Here is a 20,557-nt window from a genome sequence, read left to right as displayed (position 1 = left end):
GGAGATTGAACCAGGGCCCAGCTGCCCATCCCACCCTCAGCCTGGGCTCTGCTCCCACCCCCTGGAACTCACCTCACCCTCCCTCACACCCTAGGGGTCTCAGGCACCTCCCTGCAGAGCTCTGCTGCCCATAGCAACAGCCCCAGACCCCCACCCTCCACACAGTGAAGCCCTCTTCTTTTTTTCCTCCCAGACTTTCCCAATAGATGCCAAGGCCTGTGCCTCCACACCATTCCAGAACTGGGGCCCAGCCTTTTCTTCCAGAAACATTCAGAAAAGAAGCTCCCAAGAGCCCCTCTCTAGCAGGAGAGGACTTTCTGGGGTGACGGGAACAGTCATATCCGTGCTGTCGAATGCAGTCGGCATAAAACCTCGTGTGTGCGGCACCTCGTGTCACGCTAGAAATGTGGCTAATGGGACTGAAAAATAAAATAAAATCCGCAATATTTCATTTTAATTAATTAAAAAATTAAGTAGCTACATGAGGCCATCAGCGACTGCGCCAGACAGCCCACAGATCTAGGGCCTGTTCTCACACTGCCGAGCCTCAGTCCTTCCTGCTGGTTCCAGAACAACCTGGAACAGTGACAGCTGCCCTCTTTCCTCGTTGTCCAGTCACTGAATCGTGCCCAATTCTTTGAGACCCCACGGACTACAGCACACCAGGCTCCTCTGTCCTTCGCTATCTCCAGAGTTTGCTCAAACTCATGTTCATTGAGTCAATACCACCCAACCATCTCATCCTCTGTTGCCTCCTTCTCTTGCCCTCAATCTTTCCCAGCATCAGGGTCCTTTCCAGTGAGTCGACTCTTCGCATCAAGTGACCAAAGTACTGGAACTTCAGCTTCAGCACTAGACCTTCCAATGAATATTCAGGATTGATTTCCTTCAGAATGGACTGGTTTGATCACCTAGCAGTCCAAGGAACTCTCAAGAGTCTTCTGCAACACCACAGTTCAAAAGCACCAATTCGTCAGTCCTCAACCTTCTTTATGGTCCAATTTTCACATCCATATATGACTACTGGAAAAAACATAGCTTTGACTATATGGACCTTTGTCAGCAAAGTGATGTTTCTGCTTTTTAATATGCTGTCTAGGTTATCATGTCTCAAACAAAACAAAATTAAAAAGCAACCCGTAACCCAAGCACTGACATTATTCTTGCCTTTTATTCCAGCATCTCCCAGAGCTCCAATATGTACAAACTTCATTTATACACATATAATATACACCATATATACGTATTTATATATATTCACACACCAGCCCACACGCTCTCATATACTCACACGCACGCACCCTCCTAGGAGGGTCGTGTGGCCGCCCTTGAGCCCTGCTCGGGCCCCGACAAGAGGCGCTGGGCTTGCCAGGCAGTTGTGAGGTTTTGTGTTTTTTTTTTTTTTTTTGCTTTTAAAAAGAAGGCCATCTCCTCAGGAGGTGTCCTCCCTCTCCCCAAACCCAAACCACTCCCCTAAACACTGAAATTGTTTTTTTTTTTTCTTAAAAAGGAAGGTTTCCCTCTGCTCCACTCAGGTAGATGGTGGAGTTCCAGGCCTGTCCTCGCAGCCCCGTGCAGGCCCCTTGAGGGCGAGGCCACCCAGTGCTCCCTGGGGACCCTGAACAGCTGGAAGGGCCCACTGCAGGCTGAGAGTCGCGCGGGCCGCAGCCAGGCCTGCCGCCACGTGGCCTGGGCGGGGCTACGGTGCGACCTGGGCGGGGCTACGCTGTGACCTGGGCGGGGCTACGCCAAGGCCTGGGCGGGGCTACAGCATCAAGGGCGCCTGCCAGATGAGGAGGGTGCTGTCCGTCTCCCCGCACGGGGCCAGCTTCCCGGGGCTGCCCGCTGCGCTGCCGAAGTTGCGGTAGCCGCGCCCCCCGGAGATGATGGCCACGGAGCAGATCTCCTTGCGGTGGGCGTCGCGGGCACAGGGCCGGTTGCGCACCCAGACGTCAGGGTCATCCACCATCTCATAGATGGAGCCGTCCTCCTCGCTGTGCTCCAGGGCCGAGCCGTTCGCGGGCTCCGGCTCCCGTACGGACAGCAGCGGGCCCGGCAGGTGGGAGGTGGAGCGCAGGCGGTACTGCAGAAGGATGCCCTTCTTGCGGATCAGCTCCCCACCCACGTGGCTCGCGGGCGCAGGCTCGGGAGCCGGCCCATCCACCTTGTCCTCCTCGGCCTGCTGCCCCTCGGCCTCCTCCTGGTCGCTCCGCAGGATATCAGGGGCCAAGATGCTGGTGGCCACGGCCAGGAAGGCCACAGGCCCACAGTGCCCGTTGAGCGAGACCATGCCTTTCCCTGCAGGAAGGGGGCAGAGAGAAGGGGCCCAAAGGCCCAGAGTTTTAAAGATCCATTGAGTCTGGTGGAGAAGGAGACGACAGAGGATGAGATGGTTGGATGGCATCACCGACTCAATGGACCTGAGTTTGAATAAGCTCCAGGAGTTGGTGATGGACAGGGAGGCCTAGAGTGCTGCAGTCTATGGGGTCGCAGAGAGTTGGACACGACTGAGCGACTGAACTGAACTGAGTCTCTTGGAGAACTTCCTGGGTTTCATTTTTGGCTTATTTGGGTTACTGCGATCTATGCTGGCAGCTTCCCGGAAGGCCATGGGTCTGGAGGAGTGCTTGGAAGAGTGGGGCAGGGGGACACAAGTGACTTTATAAACCACATGGGAACCTTGGCGTGGAAGCACCTGCAGCTCCCTGCCTGGGCCATCCTCACGTCTCCGTGCCTTTGCCCAAGCCATCGCCTCTGCCCAGAGAGCCTTTCGCATCCACCTGACTCGACAACTAGGGCTTGAGGCCTGGCTCAGCCCCTCCACAGGGCTCCCTCCTTGCCTTCACCCATAAGAGATGATCACTCCTGTCTCTGTGCTCCACTGACCCTAGGACACCTGCCATCGTAGCACTTGCTGCCCTGGCTACAAGCCACCCCGACCAGGCTGTCAGTGTGTGGGGGCAGGGTCTCTGCCCAACACATCCCTGCAACCCCAGGACAGATCCCGGGATGGGAAAAATGACCTAGTGATGAGACCAGGAAAGCAGTAAGTCCCACAGTTTAGGAAGAGGGTCTTCTTGGGCAGAGAGGCTTGCGGTCTGCCTGGGGCTGGTCTCCCCCGGGGCATCTCCCACTCCATGCAGCCCTGCCCTCCTGCAGAAGCCGGAAGAGGCCACTTCATCATCCACCACTCAGGGCAGAGGCAGAGAGGGGGCCCAGAGCTCTGGGGTCTTCCCTGACCCTAGATCCCAGCACCACGTCAGGGCGGCCCCTCCTCTAACTCAGGCAAACACAGCTGCATATGGACCTCCGTCCCCGCGAGCCCCCAGTTATTTCTGTCTCTGGAGCCGGGACACGTGTAAGCTGCTGCGGCAACAGCAGGAGGAGGCCAGCAGAACCTCTCCTGTTAGCTGGGTGTCTCGGCCAATCCGCAAAGCATCTGGCCAGTGTGCCTCCTACGCCCACTGCCAGATGAGGTAATTGAGTCTCAGAAAGAAGACCTGCAAGGAGACTGCAGGGGCCAGGTGATTTAATTCCACCAAGCCACCAACAGTGAGAGAGGACACTGGGGAACGGACCCCTGTCCCCAGATCAGAAGAGAGTGCACGCATCTGGGCCCAAGACCCAGCCTCCCCTGGCCACGTGCAGCTGACCACCGGGTCTCACCTGTGATCTTAGGGATGCCTTCCAGCCGAGGCACCGGCAGCAGCACGATGACCCCCTGGTCGGTGCCCACCCAGAGCAGACCCTGGCAGATCAGGAGGCTGGTGACACACAGGTGCTTCTGGCCTGCAGAGGGAGAAGCCAGCATGAGCTGCAGGGCCTCTTGGGGGATGGCGGTGCGTGGGGGCCCCAAAGCTGAGAGAATGGCTCCTCGGGGCAGCTCTCCTGGGACAAGCAAGAAGCTGGACAGCCTTGGGGTTGAGGAGTGGGGCCTGGGAGGCTGACCTGGTTGGCGTCTGGCCCTGGGTCCCCCAGCTGAGCACCCCACCCCCCCAGCCTCAGTTTCCTCCTGTGTAAAGCGGGGCTGCCTTGAGGATACAATGAGGGACCGCCACAGTGCTGGCCCACGTCGGCTCTCAATGCAGCAGCCGGCTCTCCTGGCACGAGGTGCAGGCTGAGGCCCGCCCATGCCAAGGACATAACCGGCCAGCTGGGGAGTAGAGAGAGGCCTGGGGAGGTGCGGGTTGAGGGTAAAGCAGACAGTGCAGAAGGGACGTGTGGGCAGGGGTCTGGGCGAGCTGGCGGCCCTGTGGGTTCCAGCCCGGGCTTGACATGCTGCCCACACAGGCCTTCCTCTGGTGGGGGCCCAGCTGCAGTCCCCGGGCCCCGAGGGAATGGGCTCTCAACGCCGGGAACTAGCGTGTTTCTGACGCCAGTCCAGACTTGCAGACCACTTCTTGTCCAGTCACCCGCTGGGCTGGCTCTGCCTTTGAGGGGGAGCAGTGACGGGGGAAGGTGGGTCCTTGTGCCCTTCCCGGGGAAGGCGCGGTGTTGGCCACACAGCCCTGGCCAAGAGCAAGGTGCCAAGCGCAGGCTCTGGGTCCAAACCCCGGCTTGGCTACCTCCTGGCTCCATGTCCCAGGGCCGGAAACAAAACCCCTCTGTGCCCGGGTTCCCTCACTGCACAGGGCGACAGTGATGACATTTCACAACCTCGTCTTGAGGAGTAAATGAGCCGGTGGCTGCGAATCACGTAACCCAGAGCCTGGCACAGGGCATACACGGGTGCGTGCCAGCCACCATCACTGCTGCTCTATTGCTGACAATTCCGGGTCATGAGAGAGGCCCTGGGGGCCCAGGCCTGCCCTCCCAAAGGGCTGTCTCACCTCCAGCCGGGATCCTTCTGCCCACTGACAGACCTAGTCTCTCCTCAAATCCCAAGTCACGCCACGACATGTGAAGTGATGCTTGGAATAGGGGGTTCTCAAGCTGGGCTTGCGTCAGCACCAGCAGGAGAGCCGACACCCACGGGCCAACCCTAGAGGGGAGCCCGCATTTCCCGCAGGTTCCCAGGGACCCCCAGGCTGCTGGTCCCGGGGCCACTCTGTGAGAAATACTGCCTTGCAGTTTCCAAAGCGCTTCACACACCTGCCCCAGCCCGATACAAGCCTTGCAACAGCTGAGAGGTGAGCACAGCCTGGATGCTGTGCCCGTTTCCCAGATGAGGATGTTAAGGTCCAACGAGGTCACCCAGCTGGTGAGTGCGGGGCGGGGCGGGGGAGAGGAGAAGAGCTCGGTCCGTCACTTTCACACGCTGATGCTTTCACACTGCCTCTCTGCTCTTTCTTTGGCCTTGCCTCATGGCAAGTGGGGCCTCGGCTCCCTGACCGGGGATTGAACCTGCGGCCCCTGCACTGGAAGCTCGGAGTCTTAACCTTTTGACCTCCAGGGAAGTCCCAGCCTCTCTACTCTTGAGCAAACTGCGTGAGTTCCACACCTGCACGTGTACGGGCTTCCTCTGCAGAGCAGGGTCCCAGGGCAGACCGGTGCGGCTCCACAGTCAGCCCGGAAGGAGGGGTTACTAACAGGGTTCACACAGCATCACCTGACGCACTCAGCGCCCCGGCACAGCCCGGGACCTCCTGTGGGGGACACTGCACCTGGTGCAGGGGACCCCCACACAGGGCTGCCCCTGAGGAGCAAACATTCTGGAACTTTCTATGACAATGAACATGTTCTCTGCCCAGTTTGGTGACCATCAGTCACATGTGGCTACTCACACTTGAAACGTGGCTAGTGGCAGACAGACTGAGTCTGTTATTTCACTTCACTTCAATTGTAATGGAAGCGACCGTATTAACGGGGGCTTCCATGGTGGCTTAGACAGTAAAGAGTCTGCCTGCAGTGCAGAAGACCTGGATTCGATCCCTGGGTCAAGAAGACCCCCTGGAGAAGGGAATGGCTCCCCACTCCAGTATTCTTGTCTGGAGAATCTCCTAGACCAGAGGAGGCTGGTGGGCTACAGTCCATGGGGTCTCAGAGTCAGACATGACTGAGCGACTCACACACATACACACACACCCGTATTAATGGAACACACACACACACACACACACCCGTATTAATGGAACACACACACACACCCGTATTAATGGCGCGCGCGCACACACACACACACACACACACACACACACACACACACACACACACACACACACACACACACACACACACACACACACACACCCGTATTAATGGAGCCCTGAGAGGGAAGGAGGAAGTGGAAACACAAGGAGTGCAGACACCAGCAGAGGACTCCAAGGGGGCGCGAGGCGGACAGTAGGTGGGAGGAGGCTCGGGTTTCGTGCCTCACTCTGCTTCCTGGGAGGATGGGGGCCAGGAGACAGGAGACCAGATCAGATGACAAGGGGAGGCAGCCCCGCCAAGACCCAAGGGAAGCTCTGGAGACAGCACATGCAAAGGCCGGGTGATGGGAATGAGCCAGTGGCTCTGTGGAGGGCAGAGCCAGCGCGGCACGGGGACCAGGCACCTCGAGGTGACTGAGGGAGGGTCGGAGGGCGGCCGGGCCAAGGTGAGGGCAGGGACTGTTCACTCAGCACGACGAGGCACGGCTGGCGGGTCTGAGCAGGGGAGCAGTGCACCGTGATTTTAGAGAGGCCTTTTGGGTGCCGGGTGACGGAGGATGGGGTGGGGTGCAGCGAGCAGAGAGACGAGCGAGGCAGGGATGATGGCGTCCGAGGTGCGCTGGTGACAGGGAGATGCTGAACCGACACTTTGCAGACAGGCCGGCCTGCTGACAGGCCGGGGGGAGAGGAGGGGAGGAAGGAAGGGCAGCCCCCAGGTCTTTCGTGTCCAGCAGCTGGGTGCAAGGCAGCGCTGCAGACGGACCGTGATGGGAGAGGCGCAGGCTGGCGGGACGTCCAATTCCGGACTCCATGTTGTCTGAGACGCACATTAGACACCCAAGTGGAGCTGTCGGCAGGCAGTGGGATATATGAGTCTGGCGACAGGATGCAGATTCCACAGGTCACATTCATAGTGTTGATTCCATGGGCAAATGCAAACCAGAGTGGGGGAAAGAAGCCGGCGTGTCGGGCTATTTCACAGACAGCGTCTGGGTTGGGGGAGCTGGGACTCTTCTCCACCCCCGCACCAATTCGGAGAGTGTAGGCCCCCCACCACCAGGGCTGGCTCCCGGGATGGTCTGAGAGCGGGTGCCGCAGCCCCCGGGACTCGGGAAGTGCAGGAGGCTCGGGCCGCGCGCCCCTCTTGTCTTCTCCTCGTGGCTCTGCTCAAGCTCCGTAAATGTGCTCTCAGCTCATTTACCGTTTGCCTCCCCAGATGTAAGCTTCCTGAGGGCAGCAGCCTATCTGTGTGTCGAAATTGACTCCCCAGCTCGTTGATCAAACGCCCTGGCTCCTGGCAGACACGTGAAGGGGATCTGCAAACTCAGATCCAGGGAACAGACTAGTGGCTACCAGTGGGGACAGCAAAGGCGGGAGGGGCAGGAGAGAGGTGGGGGGTAGAAGGTACAAACCACTGGGAACAAAATAAATACTCGGCAAAGATACACCGCCCAGCACACGGAACAGAGCCAACCTTTCACAGCAACTGCTGGAGGCGCACGACCTTTCCAAAGTGTGAATCCACGTTGCCCTCCTGCAACTTCTGTAATTGTGTAAATCAACTACACTTTTTCAACAAATGCTTTTTAAAAGGACCTGTGATTAAATGAGAGGATGAATGAACGAAAGCAGAGAAGTGAACAAGGATGTGGGCGCTGACGTCACTTAGCAGCTGCGTGAATCGATAAGCCACTTTCCACCATCGCTCAACAAACATCCCCTGCTCAATTTTATGATTATTAGAAATTTTATATATGTATATAATACACACTTTGTGTACATAAATATACACATATATACCCACACACTATAATATGTATACACACAATTCAGCACAGCTCTTAGCCCATAATATACAATCAATAAGTGGAGGCTATTAGGAAAATGTGATTATTAAAAGGACCTAGACTCGAATGCTTTAAGATCAGCTCCATCAGAGCCAGAAATCCATGAAAATAATCAAAGCCAAGAGCAGAAGCAGTGGCAGATGTCTCCATCCTACATGCCTCCCCTCCTTTTCCAGGGCCCCGGGGACCTCAGGACCAGCAAGAGACCATTTCCTGATGCCCTTCCCTCCCCTGAGCCCCTCGGACCACAGAAACCCGGCAAATGAGGGGAGGGCGGCAAGAAACCGCAAGAGGCGCCGGAACAGAGAAATGACTTCATCTGCAGACCTCGTTCCGGGCCCTTCCTCCTCCCGCTTTGCCTCGAGGAAAAGAGCGAGGCACTTCACAAACAGTCCGAAAGGGGGAAAAAAAAGTCTAATGGTGGATAAATATTTTATCACAGAGACTTAATGCGGCAGTGCTCAACTCACCCAAGCCATCTATCTGGAGATACACAACTTTAAAAAGCTCAGGCTCTCGGAGAACATTTTATTAATGACCTGTCTAGTTAAGAGGAGGAGGGAGCTTAGGTTCAAAGCTGCGTTAATACCAGTCGGGGAGGCGAGTGGGGGAGGGGGTCCCGGGAAGGAAGTGCGATGAATTTTTAACACGCCCTCAAAAAAATCCACACTTAGAGGAGGAACAAATTCATTAGTAATTACGCAATTATTTCATTTGGTGGTGTGGGGGAAGGAAAAAAAAAAATACCTAAAAGCCTTTTAAAAATATCTCTAATAAAGAATTTAAGAATCCTGCTCTGTTCTTCCGCCAGGACACAGTGTGGCGTGGATTTGAAGGCCCCCTCCACCCAGGGCTGGCTCCTCCTGGCCGGCAGGGCGGGGGCTGTAACTCCTGGGGACCCTGGGGCGCTGTCCTCACCTCTCAGGTGAAGCCTGCACCTGCCCTCAGAGGCGGGGCTGCAGCGCCTGGTCACGCAGCTGGAAGCTGGCAGAGCCAGGATCCTGGCGGGGCCTGTCTGACTCTGGGCTCCCACTGGCCCCGTGAGCTCAGCTCCCATCTCAGGCCCTCGTCGTGCAGACGAGGAAGCAGAAGCTGGAGAAGCGGGAGGCGCCCGGTTAGCCCGTGAGGCGGCTGTGACCCAGGTCCTGGCTCTGGGCCCTGCAGCAGTGGCCTGAGGCTGGTCACGTGACCTCCGGGGACTCCGTGTACTGTTCTGCAGGCATCCTCATGGCAACAATCGCCCTTTCTTCTTTAAGTGTCTTCAGAGCGTGTCAGTCGCTCAGTCGTGTCCGCCTCTTTGCGACCCCATGGACTGTAGCCTGTCAGGCTTCTCTGTCCATGGGATTTCCCAGGCAAGAGTACTGGAGTGGGTTGCCATTCCCTTCTCCAAGGGATCTTCCCGACCTCGGGATCGAACCCGGGTCTCCTGCATTGCAGGCACATTTTTTACGGTCTGAGCCACCAGGGAAGTTCTTTTTTAAGGGTAACTAACTGCTAAGAACAAGCCAATCACTGGACTTGAAGACGCGTTTTAAACCCACGGGGAGGTGACAGCCTGCAGCAGGAGCCGCGGGATTTCTGCCTGCAGCAGGTCAGCCCCCAGAGCCGCCCCTGGCCGCTGGACACACCTGACGCTTTCTCCACGTTGCTCCACCTCTCCCCCCTCCCCCGGCTTTACTGAGACGATGAAAAAGGCCCTTAAGATTATCCATTTTTTCCCATTGTTCCACTAACTTGAAATAATTTAGCTATCAGCACAGATGTGGAAATATTTCTGTGATGCTGAGAAACTTTTACTGTAATTAAAATAGATTTACCTCACATAATGGCTAAACACTTTGAGAGACAATGAAACTGAAGCTAAAAAATAAAAAAGGGAAAGAAGGGAGGGAGGGAGGGAGGGCCCATGACAAACGTCCCCCAAGCCCTTACCCCACACCCTGGGGGCAGGTTAGAAAGGCGTCTGTTTTCCTCACAGATGACCCAGACCTAAACAAGGCGTCTTCCTGACAGTATTTACCTGGAGCCAGGAAGCACTGCCCACGCCACAGAGGGACCAGAGGCTCCGCAAGGCAGAGAGACCTGCTGTGAGCCCACAGTGGCCGAGTCGGGACCCTGGTCACCTCTGAAGCCATCTCTTCCCGGTTACACGCAGCAAGGCTCTGCACTGAGTCCAACCTGACATGACTCCCGCTCCTGTCTCTGGCCATGTGACCAGGGGATAGCCACTTTACCCTGCCGAACAAACCTCAGTTTCTGCATCTGTAAAATGGGGACAGTGAGGCCCGATTACGTAAAGCCCTTGGCGCCCAGCTCACTGCAGGGCCCTGGCGGAAGGCAGCCACTGTGACCTGTCGCTGTTGTTAGCCGCCATCCCCTGCTACGGCCACCAGCCTGGACTCAAGGACTGGCCGGTGAGACTGGCTGGGGAAGCAGGAGCCAGGGCGATTGCTGGGCCCCCTGTGTGGGTCAGGGACTAGGCCTCTGGGGTGGAACAGAGGCCTCTGTGGCCTCTGAGGTGCTGGCTGGCGTCACTGCCCTCTGCCCAGCTTCACCAAGCAGGAATCCTGGCCCCTGGCTCAGCGTAGGCCACTCCCAGCCTCTGCAGTGGCCGTCTGCCGAGTCCCTGTCACCATCAGCTCTGGGCCAGCCTGCCACACCTGCTGTTTCCCTGGCCCTGGGGTCCTTCCCCCTGCTGCCCCCAGCCCAGCCGGCATCCTCCCAGACCAGCTCCAGGTCAGTCTGTCTGGTGCACTTGGGGGCAAGTCACACTGAGGCCCGCTGGCCCTGAGGGCTGCTCTCAAGGCGGCTGGGGGCAGCGGTGGACCCTGAGCACGCATCGGTCCTGGCTCCCAGCACAGCTCACAGGGATCAGCGCTAAGGGCGAGGCCTGCGGCCAATTCCCCGGAGGCCTCGGCAGCCTCTGGGCAGCGGGCAAGGTGCAGGGTGCGCCTAGATCGTAACTGTCTCCGTGGGTCCCACAAACAGCCCTGCAGGACGAAGCACCGGCCCCAAGCGGAGGACATCGGGGCCTTCGCCCTCCCCTGACCCAGACCCTGATGGCACACTCAGAGGGACCCCTGCCTTTCTCTAGAGACCTCTAAGGAAAGAGGCCTTCTCTCTCTCCCTTTGCTCATTTTGAAGGGGAGTTGAGGCAGAACTGGGCTTAAGGAGTGGCAGGTACAGGTGGGCCCAGGCACCTGCCCAACGTGGCGAGTTAGCAACCTGGCTCGCGCAAGTCCCCGGGCCTGGAGCCTGCCTCCGCAGGGGCGCCGGCCTGCTGTGCCGCGGGCATGGCCAGAAGGGCTTCCGGAGGGCAGGCCTGGGTCGGAACCCTCAGTCAGCTGCTTCCCCGGGGAGGCCCGGTTCTCAAGGCTGACCAAAGGCTGCCTTGAGGGTTCGTGAGATAAGCTGGCCCGGCTTGGAAGCCGCCTCCCCAGCGTCCGCTGCCCCGTCCACAGCCCCCGCCTGGGACAGCAGGGCCTCACCTGGCAGCAGGAAGGTGGTCCTGGTGGCGATGTTGATCTCCTGCAGGTGCTCCAGCGTCTCGGTGTGGAAGAGGCGGATGGAGGAGCCGGAGGAGAAGGCCATCCAGACGCCGCTGCCCGCCTTCACCATGTGGGTCACGCTCACGGCTTCATCCTGGTGCGCCTCGAAGCTTTGCTGCAGCGCAGAAGGGGGGCTGTCGGTGACGGGCTGGCCGGCCGAGCCTCTGGGGGCCAAGCTCACCCCACCCCGAACCCAGGCCAGAGGGAGGGGACTCAGGAGCCCCGGGCCAACCTCACCCCACTCTGAACCCGGGACAGAGAGAAGAGACTCAGGAGCCCCGGGCCAAGCTCACCCCACCCCGAACCCGGGTCAGAGGGAGGGGACTCAGGAGCCCCGGGCCAAGCTCACCCCACCCCGAACCCGGGTCAGAGGGAGGGGACTCAGGAGCCCTGCACCGGTGTGCTGGCAAATGCTTAACAGCTGGCAGGGGGATCCTGGTGTGTTGTGACTGTTGATTCCTGGGGTGTCAATACTTCTAAGGTGGCCCAGCTCAAGCTACCCATGGGATAGCCCTGAAAGAGGGACAGGAAAGCACACACCAGGCTCTACCCTGACACGAGGGGAGGACAGGGCGGCGAGTCCACGGAAGAGGGAGTGGCAGCTTGTACACGTTATCTAAAGGTACGAAGCCACAGAAAGAAGAATTGATGCTTTCTACTGTGCTGCTGGAGAAGACTCTCGAGAGCCCCTTGGACTGCAAGGAGATCCAACCAGTCAATCCTAAAGGAAATCAACCCTCAATATTCATTAGAAGAACTGAAGCTGAAACTCCAATACTTTGGCCACCTGATGCAAAGAGCTGACTCATTGGAAAAGACCCTGATGCTGGGAAAGATTGAAGGCAGGAGGAGAAGTGGCTGGCAGAGGATGAGATGGTCGGCTGGCATCACCGACTCAATGGACATGAGTTTGAGCAAGCTCCGGGAGCTGGTGAAGAACAGGGAGGCCTGGTGTGCTGCCGTCCATGGGGTCACAGAGTTGGACACGACCGAGCGACTGAGCAGCAACAGAGACAACAGCGGAACAGAACTGCTGGAGGGAGGCGGGCGGCGTGGGCCTGAGCCTCGTCGTCACTGCAGGGAGACACGACGCGCGTCCATACCTTGACAAACCCAGAAACAGCGGCACAGACAATCAAGAGTCACAAGGGAAGTGCCCGATGGTTTAAAAACAGGACAGGTGAGAGTGTTTCAGAAAGCAGGAGATGGGATAGGACGCTTCAGAAAGGACAGGAGACGGGGAGATGGCGGGGGAGGGTCTTTCCAGATAAATCTTTCCATGCTGTTTGATTTTTTTTACAGGTGTATATAAAATTTTGATCTTAAAAAAATAACTCTTACAGAGCAAGGAGATAAACACCCAGCTTCCCATCTACTTTAGGAGGAAGTCCAAGTTCCTCAGCTCAGCGTTTCAGGCCCATCTCTGCCCCAACCCCGCCTTCCCTGTCCAACCAAAGCCTGGGCCCAAACGATGCTCAGACGCACATCACTGCTCTCGCGATGGCCCGCCTGCAATGGGCATCACCCACTGCCCTCCTGGGAACAGCTTTTCAGCACCTGAAGACTCCACGAGGCCCACCCCGGGCACCCGTGCACTGGCCTTCTGCCTGCCATCTTCCAGCCTGGCGACATCTATCCCACTCTGGCCACGCTCGGCTCTCTCCCACCCTGGTCCATGGACTCCAAGGACAGACACTGCGCCTCAGGCCCTTCGGCGTGCCCGGCAGAGAGCTCGGCACACGGCAAAATTTGATCAAAGAGCAAATGGATGGATGCTTGAAATCCAGCTACAATACTGAGTTGTTACCTAATCATCAACAACCCCCAGCATAGCAGACTAGACAGATGCCCGACCGCTGGGGACAGTCAGGTAACTCTGGCGAATCCACCCAGTGGACCATCCATCTACTCAATATCACGTTATCATTTACAGAGACTGGGTGATAAACACAGAAAAACGTGACTGTCATAGCAGTTATTACAAAAAGAAACAAAAAAGGCCATCTCCAAAACCAGGGGAGGGGCGGGGGAGGTGAAGCCTGCACAGTGAGGATTATTCCAGGGCAGAACATGGTGACTTTCCTCCTTTCTGTTTTTTCCATTTTTTTTCTATAAAAAACAGATCTTGGGTGGAAGCCCACGACTCCAGGAGATGTTGGCTAGAACATGGGCGTGGGATCAGACCTGCTGTTAAATCTCATTTCCTCAGTAACTTCCCCGGCTGGGGCCTCCGTCTCCCCATTTGTAGGTGGAGACTGTCATTAGGGTTATAGGGACTTCCGGGTGAGGGAGGGTTTAGCACAAACCCAGTTCTCAACACAGTCTCCTTCATCCAACAGATGTTCTTGAGACCCTAGGCATGGGTCTAGATGCTGGGAATATAGTGGTGAACAAGGTAACCAAGGAGCCCACACAGTTAAGACAAACAAAGATTACTCCTAATAGGGATAACCACTGCACAGAAAAAATACTGGGAGCCCATTAAGATTGGGTGGCCAGGGAAAATCTCTCTAGGAAGTAGCATTTGTCAAACGTAAAGGAATGAGCCCTGGGATACGGGGTAGGGAAGGGAACACGCTGGGCAAAGGACGCAGCAAGTGCAAAGGCCCTGGGGCAGGAATGAACTCGCCATCTTAGTGGGTCTGTTGGGAGCACTGTGGCAAGACAGAGGAGGGAGAGGCAGTCAGGGCCGGTCACGCCAGGCAGCCCTGAGGATCCTGGTAAAGAGTTAGATTTTATTTAAGTGAGGGAGGGGGCCGGGCCTGGTAAGTGATCACATCAGGTTTACCTCGCAAAGAGGCTCAGTTTGAGAGCTATGTGGCAGCAGGCAGGAATTCTGGGCCTCGCATGGGCTCAGCAAGTGAGAAATGGCAATAAAGGCACTCTATTTCTTTTGCCGCCATCACCCTAACCCTGGCTCAGCCCCAAGTCTGTCCCGGCTCGGATCACCAGAGCTTTCCGACTGCGATAAAGAAGCTGGGGCAGGGGGTCTCCGCCAGGGAGCCTCAGGGGAGCCGAGCTGGTGAGCTCTGTGCGTGCCCCGATCAGGACGCAGGGCCGGCGGGCAGGACTGTGAGACGACCAATGAGACGGCATCTTCTGAGCCAGGCCCCAGCGGCGGGGCTCTGCAGCCCGGGTGGGGTGGCCCGGCAGGCCGGCAGGCTGGGGTCACAGCAAAGTCCAGGGTCCCAGAGGACCCCCAGCAGAAGAGGAGGGCCAGGCGGTTTCAGCGGGCAGGGTCCTGATGGGGTCCCTGAGGGCAGAAGCTGCAGCTCCTCTGAGGTGGAAACGTGTCACGTCCATCAGAGCGGGGGTCCCGGGGGGTGAGGAGGGGGTCTACTATCAGGCCAGGCACGCTCCGAGGCCAGAGAGCGCCTCTCTCCTTTTCAGACTGGGGGCTCAGACTAGGGCCTTCTGTGGGGGTACTTTTCAATTCCTCCTCCCTCAGCACCCCTCCCCCACCCCAGAGAAGACCCCAGGGCTGGAGGCTCAGCCAGAGAGCCCCTGGGATGGAGGGGGAGGCCCAGCCCCCCACAGCCTCCAAAAAGCCGGCTCCGTCCATGCGGTGCAGGGCAAGGAGGGGCACGTCCGTGTCTCTGGCCTCTCACTCAGCCCCGGCGGCGCTGGCCAGAAGCTCCTTTCTCTAGAGGAGCTCTTCTTCAAAGAAAGAACCCCTTTTGGGGTTGGGGGGGGTGTCTTCCTGCAGCAGCCCACACTCAGCTCTCCTGAAGGCCCAGACCCGGGCGGAGCACAGGGTTCCAACAGGAGGCCCCCTCTGCCAGCCGAGGCACCAGCAGCCCCATCGCAGATGAGACCCTGCGGCCAGACCCACAGCGCCACCTAGAGCAGCAGACGGATGAACGGACGGGGCAGCTGGACGGAAGGGGCCCCCGGCAGGCTTCGTCTGCAGACTTTTCCAAAAGCCGGCACGCACACACTTACACACGCATGTACAAACACACGGACACCAACGGGAAGGTGGGTGCCCGCTCACACGCGTGCTGCGAGACGCCTGCCTGGCTGCTGAGGGAGGTCAGGAGCACTTCCCGACTCCAAGAACGCCAGGCTGCGCTGCAAGCGCAGAGGCCTGGGCCCACGGAAAGCTGCCCCTGACTCTGCAGCCAGTCAGCCCTGCGTGCTGCTGTCGGAATCTAATTAAAAGAGAAGTCAGCAGCGGAAATCCAGGCTCATTTCTCCAGAGGCGTAACAAGTCTGTCTCCAGGCCCAAAGGGCTTTGCCCGAGGCCCGTGCAAACCTGCCAAGTCCAATGGCGAGGCAGGGCGGGGGCGGGGCAGGGATGGGCATGAGCGGCGGCAGCCCCAGCTCCCCCCTCACTCCTCAGGCATCTCTGCCCTGCCCAGGACCCCTCCCCTCCCCAGGAGCCTGCTGGGGGAGGCTGGGTCTGGGTGCGCCGGCTGGGCCTCCTGGGCACACGGGGCAGGGATGGGTGGCACCCTGGGTGGGAGCAGGGGCTCAGTGCTGAGAGGCACGCATCTCATTTTGTTTCCCAAACATGGGGTGTTTGGAGACAGGAGCTCAGAAATCCTTGCCTGGGAGGCAGCCAGGCCATCCACCAAGGCCGGATGAAACGCTACCCACCTGGCACCCCGATTCCAGGCCATGGCTCCCCCTTCTCACCTCTGGACCCCTCCTCTAATTCCTGGCCAGTCTAGGGGGGCCCAAAAGGGGGGTGCTACCTTACCGTCGAAGAGGCCTCTACCCCCCTGGTATCTGAAGAAGGTCCCCTGCCCACCTGCACAACCAGCCCAGGCATGCCCCTCCTCCGGGCCCCAGGAGGCCCAGCGCTTCCTGCCCGCGGGGCCCCTACGTGCCAGGCTATTTACTGACTGCCTCCCTGTCACCGGGAGCTGCTCTGTTAGGATGAGAGTCTGGACCAGAAGCCCGCACACAGTGGCCCCTGGGCTACACCAGCCTGACACGTTTTGGTGAATCTAGTTTTATTGGAACACGGCACACCCACATAGAAAAGAATCCATTCAAGTCGGTTGAGAACTCTGCCCTCTGAATACACAACCTCAGTCCTTGTTTAAGGACAAGAAGATCCACAGAGAAACCCTGAACTCTGCTAAGTAGGCTGGGCAGTGGTGGTGATGGGACAGGCACGCTGATTCTGAAATCACGTGGTGTGGCTGAGGCATGCTTTATCACTAGGAGCCAGGGTCAGCAGCAGAGCTGCCCAGCTGGCGGCAGTAGCAAAGAATCTGCCTGCCACGCGGGAGATGCGGGAGACGCGGGCTCGATCCCTGGGTCGGGAAGATCCCCTGAAGGAGGAAAGGCAGCCCACTGCAGTGTTCCTGCCTGGAGAATCCCATGGACAGAGGAGCCCGGCGGGCTGCAGTCCACGGGGTCACAAAGAGTCAGACTCGACTAAGCAACACAGAGGGAGAAGGTAAACAGCAAGAGTCAAGCGTAGCGTGAGAGGCGACAGGAGCGCTCTGTGACCCTGGGTTTGAATTAGAGGTATCAGCATGAACGTGGCCCTGTGCACTGAAAGCGTCTGGAAGCAGTGACACCCCACCAGCAGTGCGTACACCCCTTCTTGGTTTCTAAATGCCATCCCACGTGAAAGGGAAGCAGCAGGGTGCCTGCAGAAACGGTGACTGGGGCAGGGGAATGCCAGGTGAGCGCAGAGCATCTTCAGAGGCAGAAAGCAAGAGGGCGACCAGAGAGTGATGGGGAGCGTCCGAAGGAGCCAGGAGCCAGCACAAAGGGCTCCTTATGGCTGAATCGGAGACCATTCGAGCATCAGAAATAGTAACAGTGGTCCTGGATGATAGCTCAGCGGGCCTTAAAAATAATCTATGCATTTGAAGTGGTAGTCAAGGAGGGCAGTTACGTGGGAGTGAAGGACAATCCTCTTTAAATAAAAGTTTGCAGTGAAAATTCACGAGGAACAGGGTATTCTCCCATTTTTGCAAGAATTACCCACAGTAGTTACAAAGGGAAGCTGGTACCTTGAGGACAGAGACGTTTGGCAGACCCCACCTCAACCAAGCGACCAAGGATGGGACCAGCCTACAGCCTCCCCGCCTCCCAGCGATGTCACGGAAAGCCCTGCTTCCCTGCAGAGAACCTGGCCAAACGCTCCGACCTCATCAGGACGGAACAGTGGGGGAACTCCAGCTGGTGGGACCTTGAACAAGACACGGGCGTGGATTTCTCCAAAAAGTCACTCTCAGACCACACACACAGGAAAAGGAGGGGAGCTGTCCTGGATTAAAAGGAGACGAGGGCTTCCCTGGGGGCTCGGGAATGAAGAATCTGCCTGCCGACGCAGGAAACACGGGTTCCGTCCTTGATTCGGGAAGGCCCCACATGCCTCAGAGGAACGAAGCCTGTGAGCCTCGACTACCGAGCCCACACGCCCTAGAGCCCGTGGTCAGTAACCAGAGACGCCGCCGCAATGAGACGCCCGTGCTGCTGCAAAGAGGAGCCCCCGCTCCCACAGCTAGAGAAAAGCCCACACACAGCAACGAACCCAGTGCAGCCAAAAGTAAACAAACACATGAAGTTATTTAAAAATAAAAGGAGAGAAAGGAGTACGACCATCAGACGCAGCCTGTGATTCCCAGCCGGTGCTGGAGGTGGCGAGGGCAGTGGCTACGAAAGGTACTCTGGGGACAAACCGGGAAAACGGGTCCCTGGGCGGTAGAGTCACGTGAACTTCCTGGGCACGACAATGCTTCTGAAGTTAGGTAAGAAGGCCCTGCTGAAGTATTTAGTGTGGAGGGTAAAGACATCTGCAACTGGCTTCTAAATGATTTAGTCCCAAACGGCGTGTGTGTTTATGTATGATACGGGGTACATGCGTCGGAGCCTACCGTACAGAGTGAAGTAAGTCAGAGAGAGAAAGACAAATGTCGTATATGCAGGCGTGTGGGGTCTAGAAACGTACTGATGGAACTATTTCTAGGGCAGCAGAGGAGACGCAGACACAGAGAATGGACCTGTGGATGCAGCGGTGGAAGGGGAGGTTGAGACGGATTGAGACGTGGGAACACACACTCCCACACGCAAACGAGACGGCCAGTGGGAGTCTGCTGTGGGAGGCGGGTGTGGAGGGGGGCTGAGGCCAGCGCTGGGACCACCCGGAGGGCTGGGATGGCGTGGGAGGAGGGGGAGGTTCCAGGGGAGGGGCGCGTGGACTGCTGAGGCTGATTCACGTTGCTGTGTGGCAGGAATCAGCACGATATTGTAAGGCAATTATCCTTCAATAAAAATTGAAAAATAAAAGCTGTGTGGGGGTTGGGGGAGTTACTCAAAAACAAGAAGGCTGGCAGCTGGACGGGAGGGCCCGGGCGGGGCTGCCTCGCGGCTCCAGCTGTCTCCGGCGGGGTGGCTGGGTCTCCTCTCTCGAGTGTCATGGAGCTGGGAGAACCTGCCTCATGTGCTGGGTGGTTCACGGGACGGACCCGGTGGGCCGTGAGCACCCCACGCCCGGGGCTGCAGGCAGGAGCAGGCGGGCAGCGGGGAGGAAGCCGGGGTCCTACGGCCACCCACGGGGCCGGGCCCCTCGCCCTCTCCCGGTGGCCGCAGACCGCTGCTCGGAGGGTCTCAGGTGAGCCATCCCGCCCCCGACAGGGCTGACACAGCCCAGCCGCCTCCTGCACAATTTATGTGCCTCCAGGTGACGCGTCTGTGCCTGCTTCCATAAATTCCCCGGGTGAGCGGCTCAGCACTCCAACTGGTTAGGGCTGAGACGACGCCGCAGAGCTGGGAAGGGGGCTGGGGCCTCTGGGGGCCGGGAGCTGCGGAGGAAACAGCAGGAGGCCGGCAACGCCACTGCCCGCGGAGCGCCTACTGTATACCAGGCCTTGTCCACGCCACGCGGGGTATTTCATCTTCCCGGAGGTCTTCATCAAAGAAGAGGCAAAGAACCCAGGAGGGGACAGGGTGAGCCCAGGCAACCCGTGGGGCAGGGGCAGGGCGGGGGCGTGGGGCTGCCCCCAGAGACCCTCCTGCCGGCTGCCCCGCAGGGCATGGGCCTGAAGGGGCCCGGTCCCCCCTCGCCTGGCAGGTCGGGTCATGGGCCCAGAGACCACCCACCAGCAGCTCCCCAACTCGCCTCTGCTCGGGGGGCTTGGTGCCCCTGCAGCCTGGGAGGAGGGCATCACCCTCCACCCTCTCCCAACAGGCAGGTCCGAGGCTCTCAGAAAGCTGTGGGGTCAACGCCGCCAGCCAGGGGACGGCCGGGGATTGGGACCAGAGGTCACGTTCCGAGCCGCTGCACCGAGTGGGCAGAGGTAGTCTCTCAAAAGCAACTAGCACACAACAGCCTCCCTTATCTGTCTTGTTCTTACGACATTTCACTGCTGAAAAAACAAACTGCGGCTGAGTGCCGTTCACAGAGCTGCAGTATTTGGAAAACTCGGGGGGAAAGCCAGGATTCCAACTTAGGGCTACACTTCCCCCGGTATGCCCAGACAGGCCCCAGCTGAAGCACTGGGAGTCCAGCTTCTCGTTTGGGCAAAATGGGACAGTGGGTCCCCCACTTACAGGACCCCACAGCATACACCTGACCTCCATGGACAGACACCTGTGGGGGGCTCCGTCCAAAGCTGAACACTCTGCTTCTGCAACCTTACCTGGTCAAGACCAAGGGATGCTGTGCCGGGAGGGAGGCTTAAGGCGTGCTCCACCTCTGCCTTTCACCAGCAAGTCCGTTAAAGCCTCTGGGTCTCAGTTCCCTCATCTGTAAAGTGGGGATGAGGCCACTCCTGTCTCACAAGAGACTTCAACACGTTCTGGGGTCTCCTGGCTCAGGGCCACCCCGGGAACCTACAAGGGGTAGAGTGATGGACGACATCCCTGCCCCCAGACCGACAGCCAGCCCCAAACCTGTCTTCAACAAGCCATTTTTGAATTAACTGGGCAAAAATTTGGTGTGTTCGGTACATTTTTCTAGAAAGATGATCAATAACTTTTGCCAACATCTCCAAAGAGTCTGTAAACAACCCTCCCCTCCAGAGTTAAAAGTTCCTGCAACGACAGTGCCTTCATCACTAAGTGCATTCGGAGCTGGCTGCAGGCCACCTTTGCCGCCGCGGCCACA

The 20,557-nt window shown here is 58.3% G+C and overlaps 1 protein-coding gene across 11 annotated transcripts in view; it reads right to left on the bottom strand.

Annotated features, from left to right (window-relative positions):
- Nucleotides 1–1,152: 1,152 nt before the first annotated feature.
- Nucleotides 1,153–20,557, bottom strand: part of ARHGEF10L (Rho guanine nucleotide exchange factor 10 like) — a 153,131-nt gene continuing 133,726 nt past the window's right edge. For all 11 annotated transcript variants that reach the window (XM_043908952.1, XM_043908951.1, XM_043908956.1 and 8 more), the window contains 3 exons: nt 11,425–11,599; nt 3,667–3,789; nt 1,153–2,298 (listed from right to left, as the gene is read on the bottom strand). In XM_043908952.1, coding sequence (XP_043764887.1) covers nt 1,766–2,298; nt 3,667–3,789; nt 11,425–11,599 — 831 coding nt within the window. In that variant the 3' untranslated portion in view covers nt 1,153–1,765. The remainder of the gene's footprint in view (nt 2,299–3,666; nt 3,790–11,424; nt 11,600–20,557) is intronic.

The sequence above is a fragment of the Cervus elaphus genome, chromosome 8 (assembly GCF_910594005.1).
Source record: "Cervus elaphus chromosome 8, mCerEla1.1, whole genome shotgun sequence".
NCBI lineage: Eukaryota > Metazoa > Chordata > Mammalia > Artiodactyla > Cervidae > Cervus > Cervus elaphus.
Note: the sequence above shows the minus strand (reverse complement) of the source record. Positions and strands in the feature narration are given on the sequence as shown.